This window comes from Mus caroli, chromosome 1 (assembly GCF_900094665.2).
Source record: "Mus caroli chromosome 1, CAROLI_EIJ_v1.1, whole genome shotgun sequence".
Taxonomy (NCBI): Eukaryota; Metazoa; Chordata; class Mammalia; order Rodentia; family Muridae; genus Mus; species Mus caroli.
In genome coordinates this window covers 20,817,130-20,833,924 of record NC_034570.1, presented here as the reverse complement: position 1 = coordinate 20,833,924, position 16,795 = coordinate 20,817,130, and the positions used below count along the sequence as shown (strand labels likewise).

The 16,795-nt window shown below is 35.0% G+C and overlaps 1 protein-coding gene across 4 annotated transcripts in view; it reads left to right on the top strand.

The window, feature by feature from the left end:
- Adgrb3 (adhesion G protein-coupled receptor B3) overlaps positions 1–16,795 on the top strand; it is a 724,234-nt gene that overhangs the window by 371,169 nt on the left and 336,270 nt on the right. For all 4 annotated transcript variants that reach the window (XM_021163961.2, XM_029468423.1, XM_029468446.1 and 1 more), the window contains 2 exons: positions 8,638–8,787; positions 9,718–9,793. In XM_021163961.2, coding sequence (XP_021019620.1) covers positions 8,638–8,787; positions 9,718–9,793 — 226 coding nt within the window. The remainder of the gene's footprint in view (positions 1–8,637; positions 8,788–9,717; positions 9,794–16,795) is intronic.

Sequence of the window (16,795 nt, the reverse complement as noted above, 5' to 3'; positions counted from 1 at the left end):
GATACATATGCAGCTAGAGACAAGAGCTCCGGGGTACTGGTTAGTTCAGCATGTTGTTCCAACTATAGGGTTGCAGATCCCTTTAGCTCCTTAAGGTAACGTGTGAGTCAATATCTGAGGGGCTTGGTATTGCTGAGCCCTAACTCCTCGGAGCTTCTGGCCTTGTTTCTGATTGGGTTTAGGCAACCTTCAGCTTCAAATAAATAAGGGAGTGTATGAGAAACATCAATGCTGTCATTTTCCAGCTCCTTATTGTTTTATACTCAGTTAATTATAATTGTCCCCCTCTATAGAAATTGCACTGGTTGGAATTAGACTTTAACCTAAAGTATGTTCTAAATTAATTTGGTTTTACTACTTATGTATACATGCAAAAATAATTTTCCATCTCATATCTTACTTTGTATTAGGTAGGATTAGAATTCTGAAGTATCTGCATAAAGAAAATGAATATCTGTGAGTGTGTTTTCCAAAAGATCATAGACATAACGTTCTTGAAATAGAAAAGAAATTAGTATAATAATTGGGCATCTTCTCCACTGTGTTATGTGTAATATGGAAAAAAACACCATAGTCAGAAAGGGTTTTCAATAAACAGTGCAGTAAATGATCATTCTAAAGTGATTTTTTTTTATTCTACTTGTTTAAAAAAAAAAATCATTCCAAAACAGAATGTCCCGAAATTGTGTCAAGATTAGTGTGGCTAACCCATTTCTTCTAAATGCCTAGCTGGTAAAAATTTCAGGATCACCATCTCTGTTGCAGCTATGCAATTCTGCCATTGTGCCCTGAAAGTAATGAATGGCCATAAAGAAATCCTAGGTGTTGCTGAGTTCCACCAAACTTTATTTACAGCCATTGATATTTTAATTTTATTTAATTATCACATCCTAGGAAGAATTATTCTTGATTTTTCCAATTGTTTAAAGTATATGAAAAATATCTTTTTAGTTTTTAAGTGACACAAAATAAAGCAAAGGGGACAGACATATTTGTTGCAGGCAATAATTTACCTATTTCTGGTGAAGATATTCCTACTTGTACACGGCTCACAGGAATGGCCTTGGACTCTTTCCTCAATGCTTAAGAAATGAGAATTATGTGCTAAGAAGTTGAAGGAGTTTCCCCCATGAGTGCCTATGCCTAAACAAACAAAACAAACAAAAACAAAATTAAAATCAGAAACACATTCTATTGTCAGATCCCTTATTTGAAATGGGTAATGGAAAATGAAAGAAAAATAGAATGTGAAGCTTTGATACAGGAAGGAATATGAAAAATAGTTAATTATATAGTTGAATCATACATAATATTTAAGACTTAGAAGCTGAAGAAGGAACTCAGAAAAGTCCTACATTGTTACTTACTTTTGGCCTCATCTAGTTTGTCTACATTTAACTGACCCAAGGTTTTGTTTTCTTTTCTTTTCTTTTGTTTTCCCTAACAAGAGAAATTGAGAACTTGAGCAAGGAAGTTTCTCATCTAAGTTTGTATATTGTGTCACTAGGACTTGGGCATCTTTTTGTTTGTTTGTTTGTTTTGTTTTGTTTTTCTTTTTCTTTTAATTTATTTTTTATTAGGTATTTTCCTCGTTTACATTTTCAATGCTATCCCAAAAGTCCCNCATACCCACCCCCCCAATCCCCTACCCACCCACTCCCCCTTTTTGGCCCTGGGGTTCCCCTGTACTGGGGCATATAAAGTTTGCAAGTCCAATGGGCCTCTGTTTGCAGTGATGGCCAACTAGGCCATCCTTTGATACATATGCAGGTAGAGACAAGAGCTCTGGGGTACTGGTTTGTTCCACCTATAGGGTTGCAGTTCCCTTTAGCTCCTTGGGTAATTTCTCTAGCTCCTCCATTGGGGGCCGTGTGATCCATCCAATAGCTGACTGTGATCATCCACTTCTGTGTTTGCTAGGCCCCAGCATAGTCTCACAAGAGACAGCTATATCAAGACAGGGTTTCTCTGTATAGCCCTGGCTGTCTTGGAACTCACATTGTAGACCAGACTGGCCTCAAACTCAGAAATCCACCTGCCTCTGCCTCCCAAGTGCTGGGATTAAAGGCATGCGCCACCATGCCCAGCTTGGACTTGGGCATCTTAAACTCTCTAATGGAGGTGGTGGTAATGAAAGGGATGAGTCTCACTGGTCCGAAGCATGTCCTGCCCACTGCTGCTGTTTACAGGGAAGATACAGATAAGCATCACATCCTATCCATCTCTCCCTTTCTCTATGACCTTCAACATTCTAATCCCCACCTTTGGGAAAGAATCCCATGATGTCAGCATACCAAAGTGAAGTGTTGGTGGTGTGAACAATTAAAGTTCTATTTATGGAAATATCTGAATGTTTCCTGCAGACTACTGTGGCAGAATTTTAAGAAAGGATTTTTTTCATGGAGATGTTAGAACATAAACAGAGTGCATGCAAAGGGAATTACATATGGTATTTTTAAAACCATTGTTCTTCAATGACATCTAGGTTTGATTTGATGGGCATGAGTGTTTTATTGCCTCAGACCAAAAACCTGAATCTGTCTTTTCTTCTCAGTGAAAAAACAGAACAATGAAGCAGACACTACATTTGATGTTCATTTGCTAGATAAAATCAAACTGCACCAGGCTGCACAAATCTGAGTAGACAAACTGGGATTTGAATCCTCATGAGACTACTTACAACCTTGGAGAAGTAGCTCAAACATATCCTGATTCCTTATTTGTAAAACAAAGACCTTCATAATAGCAATGAAGACAACCACAATAATAATGCCTCCTGAGATAATTTTTAGGGTAATTGAGATATCACTTCTAAGGTTTCTTGCTAAGTGTCATGTTAAAAACAGTGTCTTGCAACGAAGAGATGTTTGACAAAATACTTGTTGAATGAATTAAATAGTGAATACCAAGTGTCAAGCTCCTAAATTAACCAATACGGCCAGAAAAGAGCTGTCTTTCCTCCCTTCTTAGACATCCTCAGTGTTTGCTGAGGAGTCAGCATGACTATATCAACCTAAACTACAAGTTTTTTACTGCTAAATCCTCTGAAATTTTCAGAAGTGCCACTCAGTGAATCTACTTTTTAAGAATATACTAAGGAAACCAATAGGTATATCCTACCATACCAAAACATGATGTCTTATTCTCCAGCCCCAATCTCTTCCTAGAGAAGCTATACAGATGACCACCTAAAAAAATCTTGAGTGATATTTACCACAAGTAAATCCATTTTGATAACTGGAAAATTTTCCAATATTGATGCTAAGCAGTTATTTCATTTGAAGGAACAAGAAAAATGATGCGAACTTCAAATATGTCTGAAACATTGACACAATAACCCACAATAAAAAAGGCTGTTTTTAAGACAGCCTTTAAACACCTTCTGTATACCCATACAATTTTTTGTGTGTGTGGCTGCAAGGCTCCCTTCCCTGGGTGTTTCTTCTGATCATTTTTCATGAGTGGTCCAGAATGTGACTCATTGCACTGAGCACTTGGGATGATGCTTGAACATAGTGCTTCTGAAGGACTCTTTGCTGCCTCTGAGTTTGTTGTCCATGATGCTTTTATTCTCCTTATTGAAGCAGTTGGTTTTTAACCTGAACGATCATCTATATTCCCCCCAAAATCCAAAAAAAAAAAAAAAAGGAAGGAAGGAAGGAAGGAAGGAAGGAAGGAAGGAAGGAAGGAAGGAAGGAAGGAAACAAAAACTTAAGTTCATTCTGCTAGAGTCAATCAGAAAGGAAAACCAGAGGGAGAAAGAATGAAAGAAAAAGAAAACGGAGAAAAAAAAAGTTAAGGGTAAAGTAAACAAGTCAGAGTATACAGGACTTGTACTCGCCTCTCTGGGTGCTACATTTCAACACTACATTTTGAGTTCTGTTTATTTGCAGTGTGGTTCCTGACTCTGGGTAAATGAATGCAGTTAATATAAAGCACTCAAGACATAATCTCTTGTCTGGGTCACTCAAAGAAATCCAAAGATAATGTTGCGGTAAATGTTAAATACTTTGTTATGATGCACAACCCACCATGTAGTAGCTTTCTTGAAAAAATTACATGAAAATTTGCTCCAAGAGTAATAGCCAACACTATCATAGAAGCACCTGTTCTCTGGATGTAGTTCTGGCTAGACTACTATTGATAGATACTTGGGTCATTTTCTCATAGCCCAGCAAGGAAATTATAGTGTTGGGCCCATGTTACAGAAGAAGATATTAAGGCACAGAGAAGATAACCATTTACTCGGCCACATAGCTTTTTGAATTCATGAGGTATTTCTCTTTATATTTATTATAGCTTTTTTTTTTTTTTTGGTTTCATTGTTGCTAATCTTGTGCTTTGTATTTTTGTTGTTGTTGTTTTGTTTTTGTTGATAGCTTTTTTTTTTTTTTTTGGTTTCATTGTTGCTAATCTTGTGCTTTGTATTTTTGTTGTTGTTGTTTTGTTTTTGTTGTTGTTTTGTTTTTTTGAGACAGGGTTTCATGTTGCCCAGGTTAGTCTCTGACTTGATATGTTGTTCAGGATGATTTTGAATTTCTGATCCCAGAGCTCCCACCTACCTAATGCTAGATTTATAAGGAAGTGCCATCACATCCAGTTTATATGTTCTAAATCATTAGACCCAGGGCCTTTTAGATGCTATAAAAACAAGTACCTCCCAGACACTGAAAATTATCTTCAACTGAGAGTTTTGAGATGGATAGGGAATTCTCCTAATACTTACACAAACTGTACACAGAGAAACACCCAGGACCCGAGTCCAGGGCAAAATGGTGTCCAAGGCTAAATAAAACAGGTATGTACATGAAAAATTCTTTACTAGCCTTAATTTGGTTCCTTTGCTCATCTTTGGTATGTTCATCCATGTGCCTTTGGCTCTCAAGGTTTTTCTTTCCTCATGCCTTGCATTTCTGTCTTTAATTCAGATGATATATCAAATTTACTATATCCAGTTTGTATGTGGAACAAACTCACTACAATGATGAATAACAGTCTTCATTCTCCTTAACTTCCACAATGATGTAGGATAAAAACCTTATGATTTCCTGCTTTGTTTAAAGGGAAGGATCATGAAATAAGTGAAAGAAAGAAAGAGAGAGAGAGAGAGAGAGAGAGAGAGAGAGGGAGGGAGGGAGAGAGAGAGAGAGAGAGAGAGAGAGAGAGAGAGAGGAGAGAAGCAAGCAAGCAAGCAAACAAGCAAGCAAGCTCAAACTTTATGCTTTAGACTTCTCTACTACAAAAATTTCCTCAAGTTTCTGCTAAACAAAATTTTTAGAAAGAAGGATAATGAAAAAATAGATACAAGCTTTTGGCGGGGTGGGGGAGAAGTGTGTGTTGATGGGTGTTGGGAAGACTTGGAAGGAGAGAGTGGAGGTGGATATGTTGTAAGCATATATAAAACCTGGAAAGAATAAATGCAATCCTATTAAAAAAAGTTATAAATGAGAGAAAAGCACATATATTGGACCTTGATCATTTTAGAGCTTGGCAAATAACAGGCATGATGAAAACCCAGTCTGCTGGCTTCACTCCAATGGTTACCATGATGAGTCACTTGTTTTACTGCATGAGAAATCAAATCTAGGTTTACAATGAAAACACATTACACTCGATTCAGGGAACTTCTTAGATCTTTGAAGACGCACACTATTTATCCAGAAACACACTATTCTATCATCTTTCATCTAAGAACCATAATCTATCTGTAAAAGGCTATTTTTGAGGAAAGCTTCTCCACCTTCTGTGTGCTTCTCGGACTGCATTTAATTAACCACTTACTCCAGAGATGCAGCATAGCCATTCATGCATGCTTTGATTTCCTCTTTATCAGTAAAACTCACATATTTACTAACTTGTAGTTTAAAAAATTCATTTGTTGAATCTCACCTGCCTAGAAGCTTGTCCCATTTCCTTAACGACTAACTAGTTCCCAAGTTATATACAAGATTTGGGAACTGGATTGATCCCAATGTCATACACAAGAACCTAAAAAGAGGAAAAAATACAATTCTGAATTATTTTTGCTATGCCATAGTATGTTTCTCAATAACCATTGAGTGCTCCTAAGAAGCCAAAATGTCAGCCTTAAACATACACCTCAGTCGTTTGGAGTAATCTTTATTTAAAATACACTGGTATTCAGAACACATTAATATCAAAGACATTGGTAATTCAGAAGGTAAAAATTAAACTCCATCACTCTATTGAAGTGTCATCTTGTATAATGGCTTCATTGAATATCTCATTGTATTTTAAGAAAAACATTGCTGTGAGAACTAGTTAATCTTTGTGATTTATTGCACTTAACAATTAGTTCAGTTTGGTTGTGTATATACATTAAAAGATGGAATACCATTTAAACAAAAATGAATAACTTACACACACACACACACACGTAAACTGGATTCCTAAGTATAAGTAATGAGTCATAAGTATAAGTAATTTGTTTTCTGTACTCTTTATGCTGAAGACAATGGAATTTAGACTTGGGTACCAATTAGTGGTATTGACTTCTTTTTACATTCCTTTGTTCTATACTGTATCAACAAGTATAATCTATTCTGTCTAGTCAGAGTTTAAACACTAACGATTTATTCTATATATATATTTAACCAATAACATATCTGTAATGAAAGACTTCAGTTTTGTGGGGCAAAATGAATGCTAGTATCACAAAATGAAATTACATATTCACGAATATGCTATCAAGCTAACATTTACCCAGGGTAATATGACATCTGATAGATACAAATATCTTCCTTTAAAACTTATTTTGTGTTTAATTTTGTTTTCTGGTCAATGTTTATAGAAATAAACACATGATTAGACTTGAGGGCCCAGACATTTACTTCATGTTTAATTTCTTTAGGAGAAGAAAATAATATGGGAAAGACAACATTCTTTTCTTCTAGTCAGCTTTTACAACAGACTAGTGAATTATATGATCTCTAAATTTCAAGGCAATTGAAGTTTGGGTCAAAGACATTAAATGTAATTTTACACATTGTAACTCAAGAGTTAAGGATGCATGTTTCCCAGCATGTTGACTGTTTTTATAGACACAGTCAGTTTTGTGGCCTTGAGCACATTTGAATGGGGTTATTTATGGAAAGAAAAAGCATACTGGCTTTAAAAAAATTTTAAAAAGAAACGAAAATAATTATAGCCGTTATTCAACAAAAAAATAGCATTTGATATCCGTAACCAATTTATGTCTTATCCAGTACCTTTTTTCCTTCAACACTTAGTTAGCGGATCCTTTTTAAGCTTTAATATGTCAAATTGCGGGCCAAATGAAATTCCATCCTGTGCTGATAATGGATGTGTATAATAGCCACAAAGAGCTTTCATAAAGTATAATTTCACTGGTGCACTGCCATAATACATAACCAATTTAATTTGAAACCAAGCCAGAGGTTCAGTAATATATTTATACAACTAATATTGTTAAAATCTTAATTTCATCCTCTCTTGTTTTAAATTACAAGTTCCTTTAAAGGAAAATCCACTTACAAAAAGCCTAATGGTTTTCACTTTGGCCTTTCTATTGTGGTAGCTTTTTAGGTTTCCCCTTATTTTTCCACTTGAAGCATTACTATAGGATATGCACAGCCTATGAAAATTTTACAAATTGTATTTCTTAATTTTAAATATATATAATTTATGTGCTTAAATATTTATCACTGTAACCCTTATACATTATTATAAATATGGGTACATGTAATATAAATTTACAGACTATTATTTCATAGACCTCCAAAAACATATCATTTATGTTTGTTTTAGTATGGAATAAAATGTGTATTTCTAGGGGGCTGGAGTCTCCACTGCCTGCTGCTGCATTGGATCAGTTATCAACAACCATATGGATGGTTATGATGCAGTACTCTCTCTGGGCCTCCACAGGCACTGCTTACACATGGTGCACAGATATACATGCAGGCAAAACACTCATACACATCAAATAAATATGTATTTCTAATAGTGAAAACATAATTCCCAATATGAATATATATAAGCTATTTATTTATTTTTATTATATTTCTTGCAATTTTAGGACAAAAGTCTTAAGGTTGCATTGCTCCTGATGTATCTAATATTTCTTGGTACAAAGTTGTCTTCGTGGTCATGGTATTGTGTTGTGTTACTTAAATTCTGGCAATTCTCTCAAAAATATGTTTCTTTTATTGTCCATATCATCCCGGGACCCATCTAAAAATCGTAACAGGGTTATTCTGATAATTATGTAAAGAAAACATATTGTGGAGACAAAAGAAGATTTTTAAGTATTTCAGCCTACTATAAAGTGCAGTATGGGCTTCTAATAGTTACAATGGAGAAGGGGCATGACCAAGCAGTGTGGCTGTTTCTGTTGGTGTCTTCAAGACACTCACATAACCATTGACCATCATCATAAAAATCCTAGTCAAAGCTAAAGAAACCTAGTGGTGAATGAAAGATTTCCCAGGCTTAAAGGACAATGTTATCTAATAAATATGTATGTTTTAATTCTCTACTAAATGTAAGTTTACCTTAAAATTGAATTTTGAGTATCCGTAGCTTTTATTTGATGAATTTTCTTTCAGTGACATTTAAAGCAAGCTTCTCTGACAGGATTCTTCCTTTTTCAAACAGTGGCTAGCATTCAGAAGCTTCCTGCTGCATCTGTTCTAACCGACATCAACTTCCCAATGAAAGGCCGGAAAGGAATGGTAGATTGGGCAAGGAATTCAGAAGATCGCGTGGTGATTCCAAAAAGCATTTTCACACCTGTGTCTTCAAAAGGTAATAATGAGAACGAGTAGGAGCTGTGAATCAAAGGTTTCTGACAAGGTCACTTAGTGAACATAAAGTAGAATTCTTCATATACCACATAATATAGAAATACTTTCCAAACATGTTTGTAATCTAAGTTTGTAAATGTAGACAACTTGTCCTTGTTCTTTAAATAAACAGATTTATTTAAGGAAAGCATTTATTAAAGTGGGTGAAAATAGAACCATACACTATTGACCTGAGCTTGGTATGTTCGTAGTTCTCCTTTAACATATTCATCCTTAAATAAAGTCATAGCCTTACCCTTTAACTTCAGATGTTGAAATATGACTGAAGTTTCAATTCAAAGTCATGTTTCTTGTTATTCTCACCTCCTTTTGTTGTTGTTGTTACTTGTTTATCTCAACTTAAGATGAACTATTGTTTCCAGATTTTATTTTGGTGTATCACATGTAAGGGAAAAAAAAAATCAAAAATAAAAAGCAAAAAACGTAGTCGTAGTAAATTCTCCTAATGTTAAATCAGTTCTAATAGCAATTTCAGAAGAGGCACTGTGGTCTTAGTTCTCACTTTGGTGAGCTTTAACTTAATGCTACTGAAGATATATGGCTCTTTTCCCCCAATGGGAATTCATTGGGATTTCATTGGGAATGTAAATCCTTTAAATGGACCTGAGGACCTGAGGAGGTTTCTACTCTCAGCCTGGTCAGGGAAAAGATTGATCCTCATGTAACACCATCACAAACTACCTCTAAAACTACCTGAGCAAGGTGGCGTGGCTAACTTACCCTACGTATGGTTAAGAACAACTAAATTTCTGCTACCTGGCTTTATGTAGGCAAGTACTGAAATAAGCTGGTGATTAATGGATAAATGTTTTCTATGGTTGGATTTTTTTTATGTGGTTTCACTAATAGCTTTCCATTTTATTCTTCCTAGAATTAGATGAATCATCTGTTTTTGTTCTTGGAGCGGTCCTATACAAAAACTTAGACTTAATTTTGCCTACTTTGAGGTAAGCTACAAAGAAATAAGCTGTTGTAATCTTTTAAATTCTTTTAAATGTAATTATAGTTCATTCTATATAATAGTCAAGCTAGCTTTGGTAATATAAAGGGCTTTTTAAATAAAACAGAATAAAGCAATTTAATGAATAGGTTATTAGCATATTATGTGTTTCAAAGCAATCACCAAAGACAATTTTGGTGTCTGATTAAAGCTCTACTATTTTTTTGTTACTAATCATGACTTGCCCGAGGATTAGAAAGAAAAATAGACAAACAAACAAACAAAAAAACAACGACAAAAAAAAATCCCACCCTCTAATAGAATGGGTCATTGTAAAATTCATTTGTCTTCTCCATTTTCTTGTATTTAATAATACTTTTCCCTGGCATCGTAGGAAATGAAAATATCATGGTGCTGGGGATCATGGTTCTGTATTTCATTTGCATAAGATCTCAGTTTCCTTCAAAATAAAGTTTCAATTACACAGGACACATTAAGACAAAAACATACTCTTCAATTAGAGACTATTTTGGGGAGAAATCCACCTATTTCTTTCCTCTCAGATATTAAAAAATATAAGACTTCAATTAATAATTCCACCAACATTCATCCCTGCGTTCTATTGTCTCACCCGCTTTATTAAAGTGCATGGGGAATATCATTTGCATCTATTTACATAGAGATCTCATTACTCGGAATGACTTACTTCCTGACAGCACCTCATTCTAGGGGACTGAGACCAAGTTCCATTTTGGTTAACACAGCCATCCTTGCTCTGAGCGCTTCCAGCATAGCCTCATAAATAAAGCCTTATGCTGTTGAGGAGGGGAGCATGTGAATGATCTGTGCAGCTTTATCAGAGGCATAACAAATGGTCTAAGAAATAAAAACAAGCAGAGCTTAACCCGGCAGAAAATGGCCTCCTAACAAGATCGGAAACACTAGCTATGGTGCTTTGCAGACATTCCCTGGGCTCGTTATTAAGCGAATGTTGATGCGTGGTGTCTCCCAGCCGAAGAAGCCCTTCCCTGGATGGAACTGAGTCTTGGTCAATTTGAATCGATTAGGGTTGGGTTGTGTTCTGCTGGGAAAATATTTTGAAACTAGTATGTTTATTCTCAGCCTTTACACTGGCTTCATATATATCACTACAGATAAAATATATTCCTGCCTGTAAAGGACAAAAGAAAGAGAGGTTTCTCGAGGCTAAAAAGTGCCCAGGTAAAATGAGATTCTTATTTTCAAAGGGAGTTCATTTTGTCACATTTATCATTAAAGAATTCTTGTCTAGATGCTACCAGGTGACTTGTTTTAGTTTTTCTTGAACATCTTAAAAGCTCCCAGAACTTTTCTAGTCAGTCGGTAATTTACTTCAACTGCCTTCTGCTCAATGTTAAATAGAACTTCTTCATGGGTGATTTTTGTTTTCTTTGCTTCTGCGGTCTACCTAGTATACAAAACAAATATTCAACCTAAAACCATAGAGTGCTTTGCATGGTTGGTTGGTTGTTTTTTCCTAGAAAGTCCAGCAGAGTTGCATGGTTGATCGTGGTCTGTATAATACAATTAAATATTCTCATATTTTACTGTGGGAGACTCATTGTTCCAAGTTTGGGGAATCTATGTTCTAGAAAACTGGAAATTTGTCTAGGAATATGACATTTTTGCAAGAAGGAAAGAAGGAAGGAAGGTAGAAAAGAAAAATGTATAAATAGAGAGTAATAGGGCCATGATAAACTATTAAAGGAACAGAACAGAGAACATCTGGAAGGCAGGCTCCCTCATAACCCCTTGTGATACAAATGAATTCACACAGACCCTGGGGAAAGCTACTGTGTTCTCATATGTAAAATAAGGGAATTGGTCTTGAAGGTTCTTTTCAACTTCAAACAGTGTGGAAAGTAACTATGTTTTCTGGAAAGCAAAGATGCTAGTAACCTTTGATAAGAATTAGAGGTATGGGACAGATACGGAGTCATAGGCAGATAGAGAAACAGTTATGTTGTATTACCGCAAATTGATTGACTATAGACAGTGATAAATTTGCAGATTGAAAAATAACTGGAAGACAGGCATTGGAATGTCCTCTCAATAAAGTCTTGGTTTTTAAAGAGATCAATATGCCAATTATTCTGTTGGAACATTATAGATAGAATCTGTAGTGAAGCATCCCCTATTCCTCATAAATATGTAAAATTAGGTCAAATTAAATTGTTGACATGGTATGCGTTATGTGTAGTTATTCAGTAAGTGACTATAGCAGACACTTATGTGTCATTCATTATCTAGAAGAAAAGTTAGTAGAAAGCTCAGGTTAAGATGCCTGCTGAAGTGCTCTTTGAATGGAAAAATGTTCGTGTTTAGGGTTTTTGTTTGTTTGTTTGTGCTTCTTGTTTGACTGTTTGTTTTTGGTTATTTAATATCTGGCATGCATCCCATATCCCCTAAGTACCCATCGTGTTGTTTTTCCATTTTTGAAAAATTCTTCTAGAAATGTTAAATAATCTGATAAGGTCTCAGAATTTTGTATTTTGGCATAATTCTTTTCAAACAGAACCAGGAACTATGAAAGATGGCAAGATATACTGTTTCAAAGAAACATCATTAAGGAAGTTTTCTTCACCTAAGACCATAGGTTAAATTTGCGTATTTCTTTTTAAATCTGCATAAAGTTGAAATACTAAGTAGTTACTACTACTTAGGTAGTTTTTATCTTGAGGCCCAATATGTATTACAACCATTCTTCAATCTTTCATTTTTATTTTGCTACTTGACTCTTTCCCCTTTCACGCCCAGTGAGATAGCTCAGCCTATCAGCCATCTTGATGACTTGAGTTTGAACCCCAAGAACACCATGATGGTATCAGAAGACTGATGCCTGAGTTCTGCATGAATGCTATTGCATGTATGCACACACACAGAGATACATTCACAGAGATACACACACCGCGACACACACAAACACCACATACACACACACAAACACATACAGACAATGAATACCTTATTTTCATAATTAAAAGATACATTTAAGATAATTTGAATTGTTCCTTCAAGTAAACGAAATATGCTCTACCTCTGTCTAGATTACACAAGTGCAGTTCTCTGAACCCCGCTTTCATTCATTTTTAAAACAATTTCTTACAACTAAAAGTTAGATGACCCAACTAGGTGTAGTGGTGGGCTACTGTAATTCTACCATTCAAGATCCATGAGTAAGATTATTGAAATCTTGGAACCACTCTGGGCTCTGAATCAAAGAGGAAAAAAAGCAAAAACATATCTCCCCTTCTTGTGTGTTCCACAAGACAAAGACTACACATGGGCAGTCTTGGATAGCCCTGGTTTTGACAGTCTGGTCTGGTACAACCATGGCCTGAGTTTTTCATATTTTCCCCATTTTCTGACCAGGAGAGAGCCTGAAAAATTAAGTCAGCTAGCCTAGCCCACAGGGTCAATTGAGGAAGCTGGCAGAGCTGTACATAGATGCTATGGCATATCCAGCAATTCCTAAGTCTGTATCCTGGCTATCTCAGAAACTGCTGTGGAAAGTTCAGGTCATGCTGTTATATTTTTAGACACCAATTTGGCAATGTCAAGAAACTGAGAACTTTATTTTCCTTAATGTAGCAATTCTACCTCTAAAGAATTATTTTAAGAAACTTATGTCTAAGAAAAATGAATAGTATATCCAAGCATGCACCAAGCCACAGATTCTACAGACAGTTATAAACAATCATTTCATTGATTGGGTTTCAGGTTTTGTAAGGAATATGCCTTACTTCTGAGTATACAAAGAGTGGTAAGGTATAGAGAAACGAAATTATGTGTTTAATGTTTTTTAATGTTGATATAAATGTGTGAGAGGGCAAAGGGAGTCTAACTGAAATTTTATTAAATTCCATTTTAGTAAAGTTTATTGATATTATTTTATTAAATTCCATTGTGGTATTAAAGTGTTAGCAAAGGCTGGAGAAACAGCTTAGCTGCTAAGAAAGCATATTACTCTTTCAAGGACTGGAGTTCTTGATTATCAGCACTGAAGTCTGGTGGCACACAATTGTCAAGATCTGAGGTTCTGTTGCCTTCTCTTGGTCTCTAAAGCCATTGAGCTCGCCTGCACAAACCCACGTGCAGACAAACACATGCACGTGGGTTTGTGTAATAAAGTCATACATTTAAAATCACTACATGAAATAAATAAAATGCCAGCAGTTAAGAACACAGAAAAATAAACAGCTACAGTGTTTTCCCAGCTCATGGACAATTATCTTTGAGAAAAGGAATTAAACATAAGTGGGAAAATAAATTATCTAAATATTAGTGGAAATAAAAGGAACACAAGGTGAAAACGTTTACCCCCAGACATTTAGAAAAGATCCTGAACAGTTAGCTTCCTTGGGAATGAATGTTGCATAGTCTCAATTACTAAACTATGAAACCACCCTTTTCATTCTAGGTGCGCAAAGCAATGTTTTCATTCTATGAGATTCCTAAGCTTCCTTTGTTCCATCATGGAGACATTTCATATTAACATTATCCTTGGTATTAAATTGACGTGACTAACGGTATAAAATAATGTAGTATTACCTTATGCATTAAAGTCTAGGTTTCATTTAGCCAAGCCGTTTAAAATGGAACTTGCATCCTCAACCTTTATCATTTTTGAGATTCTAAATTCCTGTTAGAAAGCCAAACTTGAGATCCAGTCTATCACCCACTCCACCAAGACCGCAGCCTCCAAATTTGAATATCCAATTTGTAACTATTAATTAAGTCACCTATCATTTAATTTTAACTTAGTTTATATTTCAAGAATCACTTATCTTTTTCTATTGTGTATGCATGCATGATTTCCCTGCATGCATGGCTGTGTACCATGTGTGTGCATGGTACTTGTTGTGGAAGGCAGAAGAAAGCTTTGGATACCCTGGGACTAGAGTTACAGATGGTTGTGAGTCACCTTGTAGGTGCTTCTATTGAACCTTGGTCTTCTGCTAGAGCATCCAGTGATCTTAACTGCGGAGCTATCTCTTCAGCCCTGATTTTAATCTTATCAATACATATATTTATAACATCCTGATGAAGTCCTTTGGTTACCAGACTATATCAAATCTCGTATTGTGTTTTGGTTCCTCTAAATTGGGGACCTTATATAAACCAATTCGTAAAGTTGTCATCTTTGAACCTACATGAATGATAATTGTAAAAATGAAAACTGACTACAGGAATTTCAATAACTGTCAATCAGCACTTGATGTACTTTTTCGTATCATTCTGGGCTGTCCCCTCCAACTGTTTTTAATACTACATTAAAATTTTGAGGGTAAAAATCCATGGAAAATTTGACCTCATAAATATTAACCATCTCCACCTGTGATCTTACTGGTCTCCAGAGTCTCTTTATTGAAACAAAGAGGCACCACTATCTCTGTCTCCTTCAACTTTATGAAATAGTTTAAGAATTGGTGTTAGGTTTTTGTTTGTTTCTGTTGTTTTGCTTTTTTAATGTTCTAAGTTTCTACAGTGCCGCCATGTGGTCTTGAGATTTTGTAGTTGATATGGCTTACAAATTATTATTTCTAATCAAATATCCTTACTAGCTTCATATATATATATATATATATATATATATATATATATATAATACATCTATAACATATATAAACGTATATACATATAACCATAAGTCTTTGCAGATTTTGATTTCTCTATGATTTAGTCTTTGAAGAATACACATATCTAAATATTGACCTATTTGGTCCAGGATGTATTATTTATTGGCATTGAATTAACTTCTCATAGAAATTATGGACATCATTTTTCTGTGGCCAGATGAAATAATTCCTCCTTGATTTAAGCTTTTTCCACTTAGAGACCATTCCTTTTAAAAATATATACAGTGAAGCGCTTGCAAGTTATGTTAATATTATAGAATATATCTATTAGTTTTGTTGATTTTTATCTTTTCAGTTATATTTTTCCTATATATATATATATATACACACACGCATATATATATATATTACATTACATACTAACATATAGCCAATCCTATTCTAACATTTATTTTAATTTTTATTTCCTTGAGTTGTAATTTTGTGAATTTTTTCTTTGAGATTTTTCTTGTCTTCTGTTTACAATTTTAAAATTAACTCTTCATACTTTTCTCACTGATTCTCATAAGTTTGGTTTGTATATTATTTTTATTTGCCTTAAATAATTTTGTAGTATCTCTTGTGATTAATCCGTAACTTGCTAGTTGTCTGAGCATGCATTAACTTTTTACATACCTGAGAAATGTCTTGTTTTACATGTTTAGCTGTTGGTATGATTTAATTCTTTTTTCCATTTTATTATGACCAGTAATAGTCCCTCATGGGTAGTTTATCATGGAGAATTCTCAATGAACATTTAGAAAATCTGTGCTCTTCTGAAGTAGCCATGAGTGTTCTGTTTATGTCTGTTAGGAACAGTTGGTCTACATGCTAGTCATATAAGCTTGTTCCTTTTTCATCTTTTTCTGGACGTTATTCAAATGGAGTGTGAGAGGTTTGATTACTATCTACTTCGCTCTATAGTTCTTTCAATATTTGCCTTGTGTATTTGTGCCTTCTGCTCGGAGGAGCACGTGCATTTATGATTGCCATATTTTACTGGTGAATTGAGTCTTTTGTCTTTATTTGGCATTCTTCTTACTCTTATGATATTTTTCAACCATATGGCTACTTGATCTGGCATTACCATAGCTAAGACTCCTTTCTTTTGGTTACAGTTTTGTAATGTTTTCCATTCTTCTACTTTCAGTGTACGCATATCATATTGAAAATATCTAATATATATATACGCACAGCGTTTCAATCACATTTTTGCTGTCTTTGTGAAGAAGTTGAATCACCTTTTGGTGAATACCAGTGCAAATCTCAAGGACAGAGCAGAGCGATATTACTTTAGTCATGAAACCCACTTGGCTGTGAGATGTGCTTCCTTAGCAGTGTATGCCACTGTG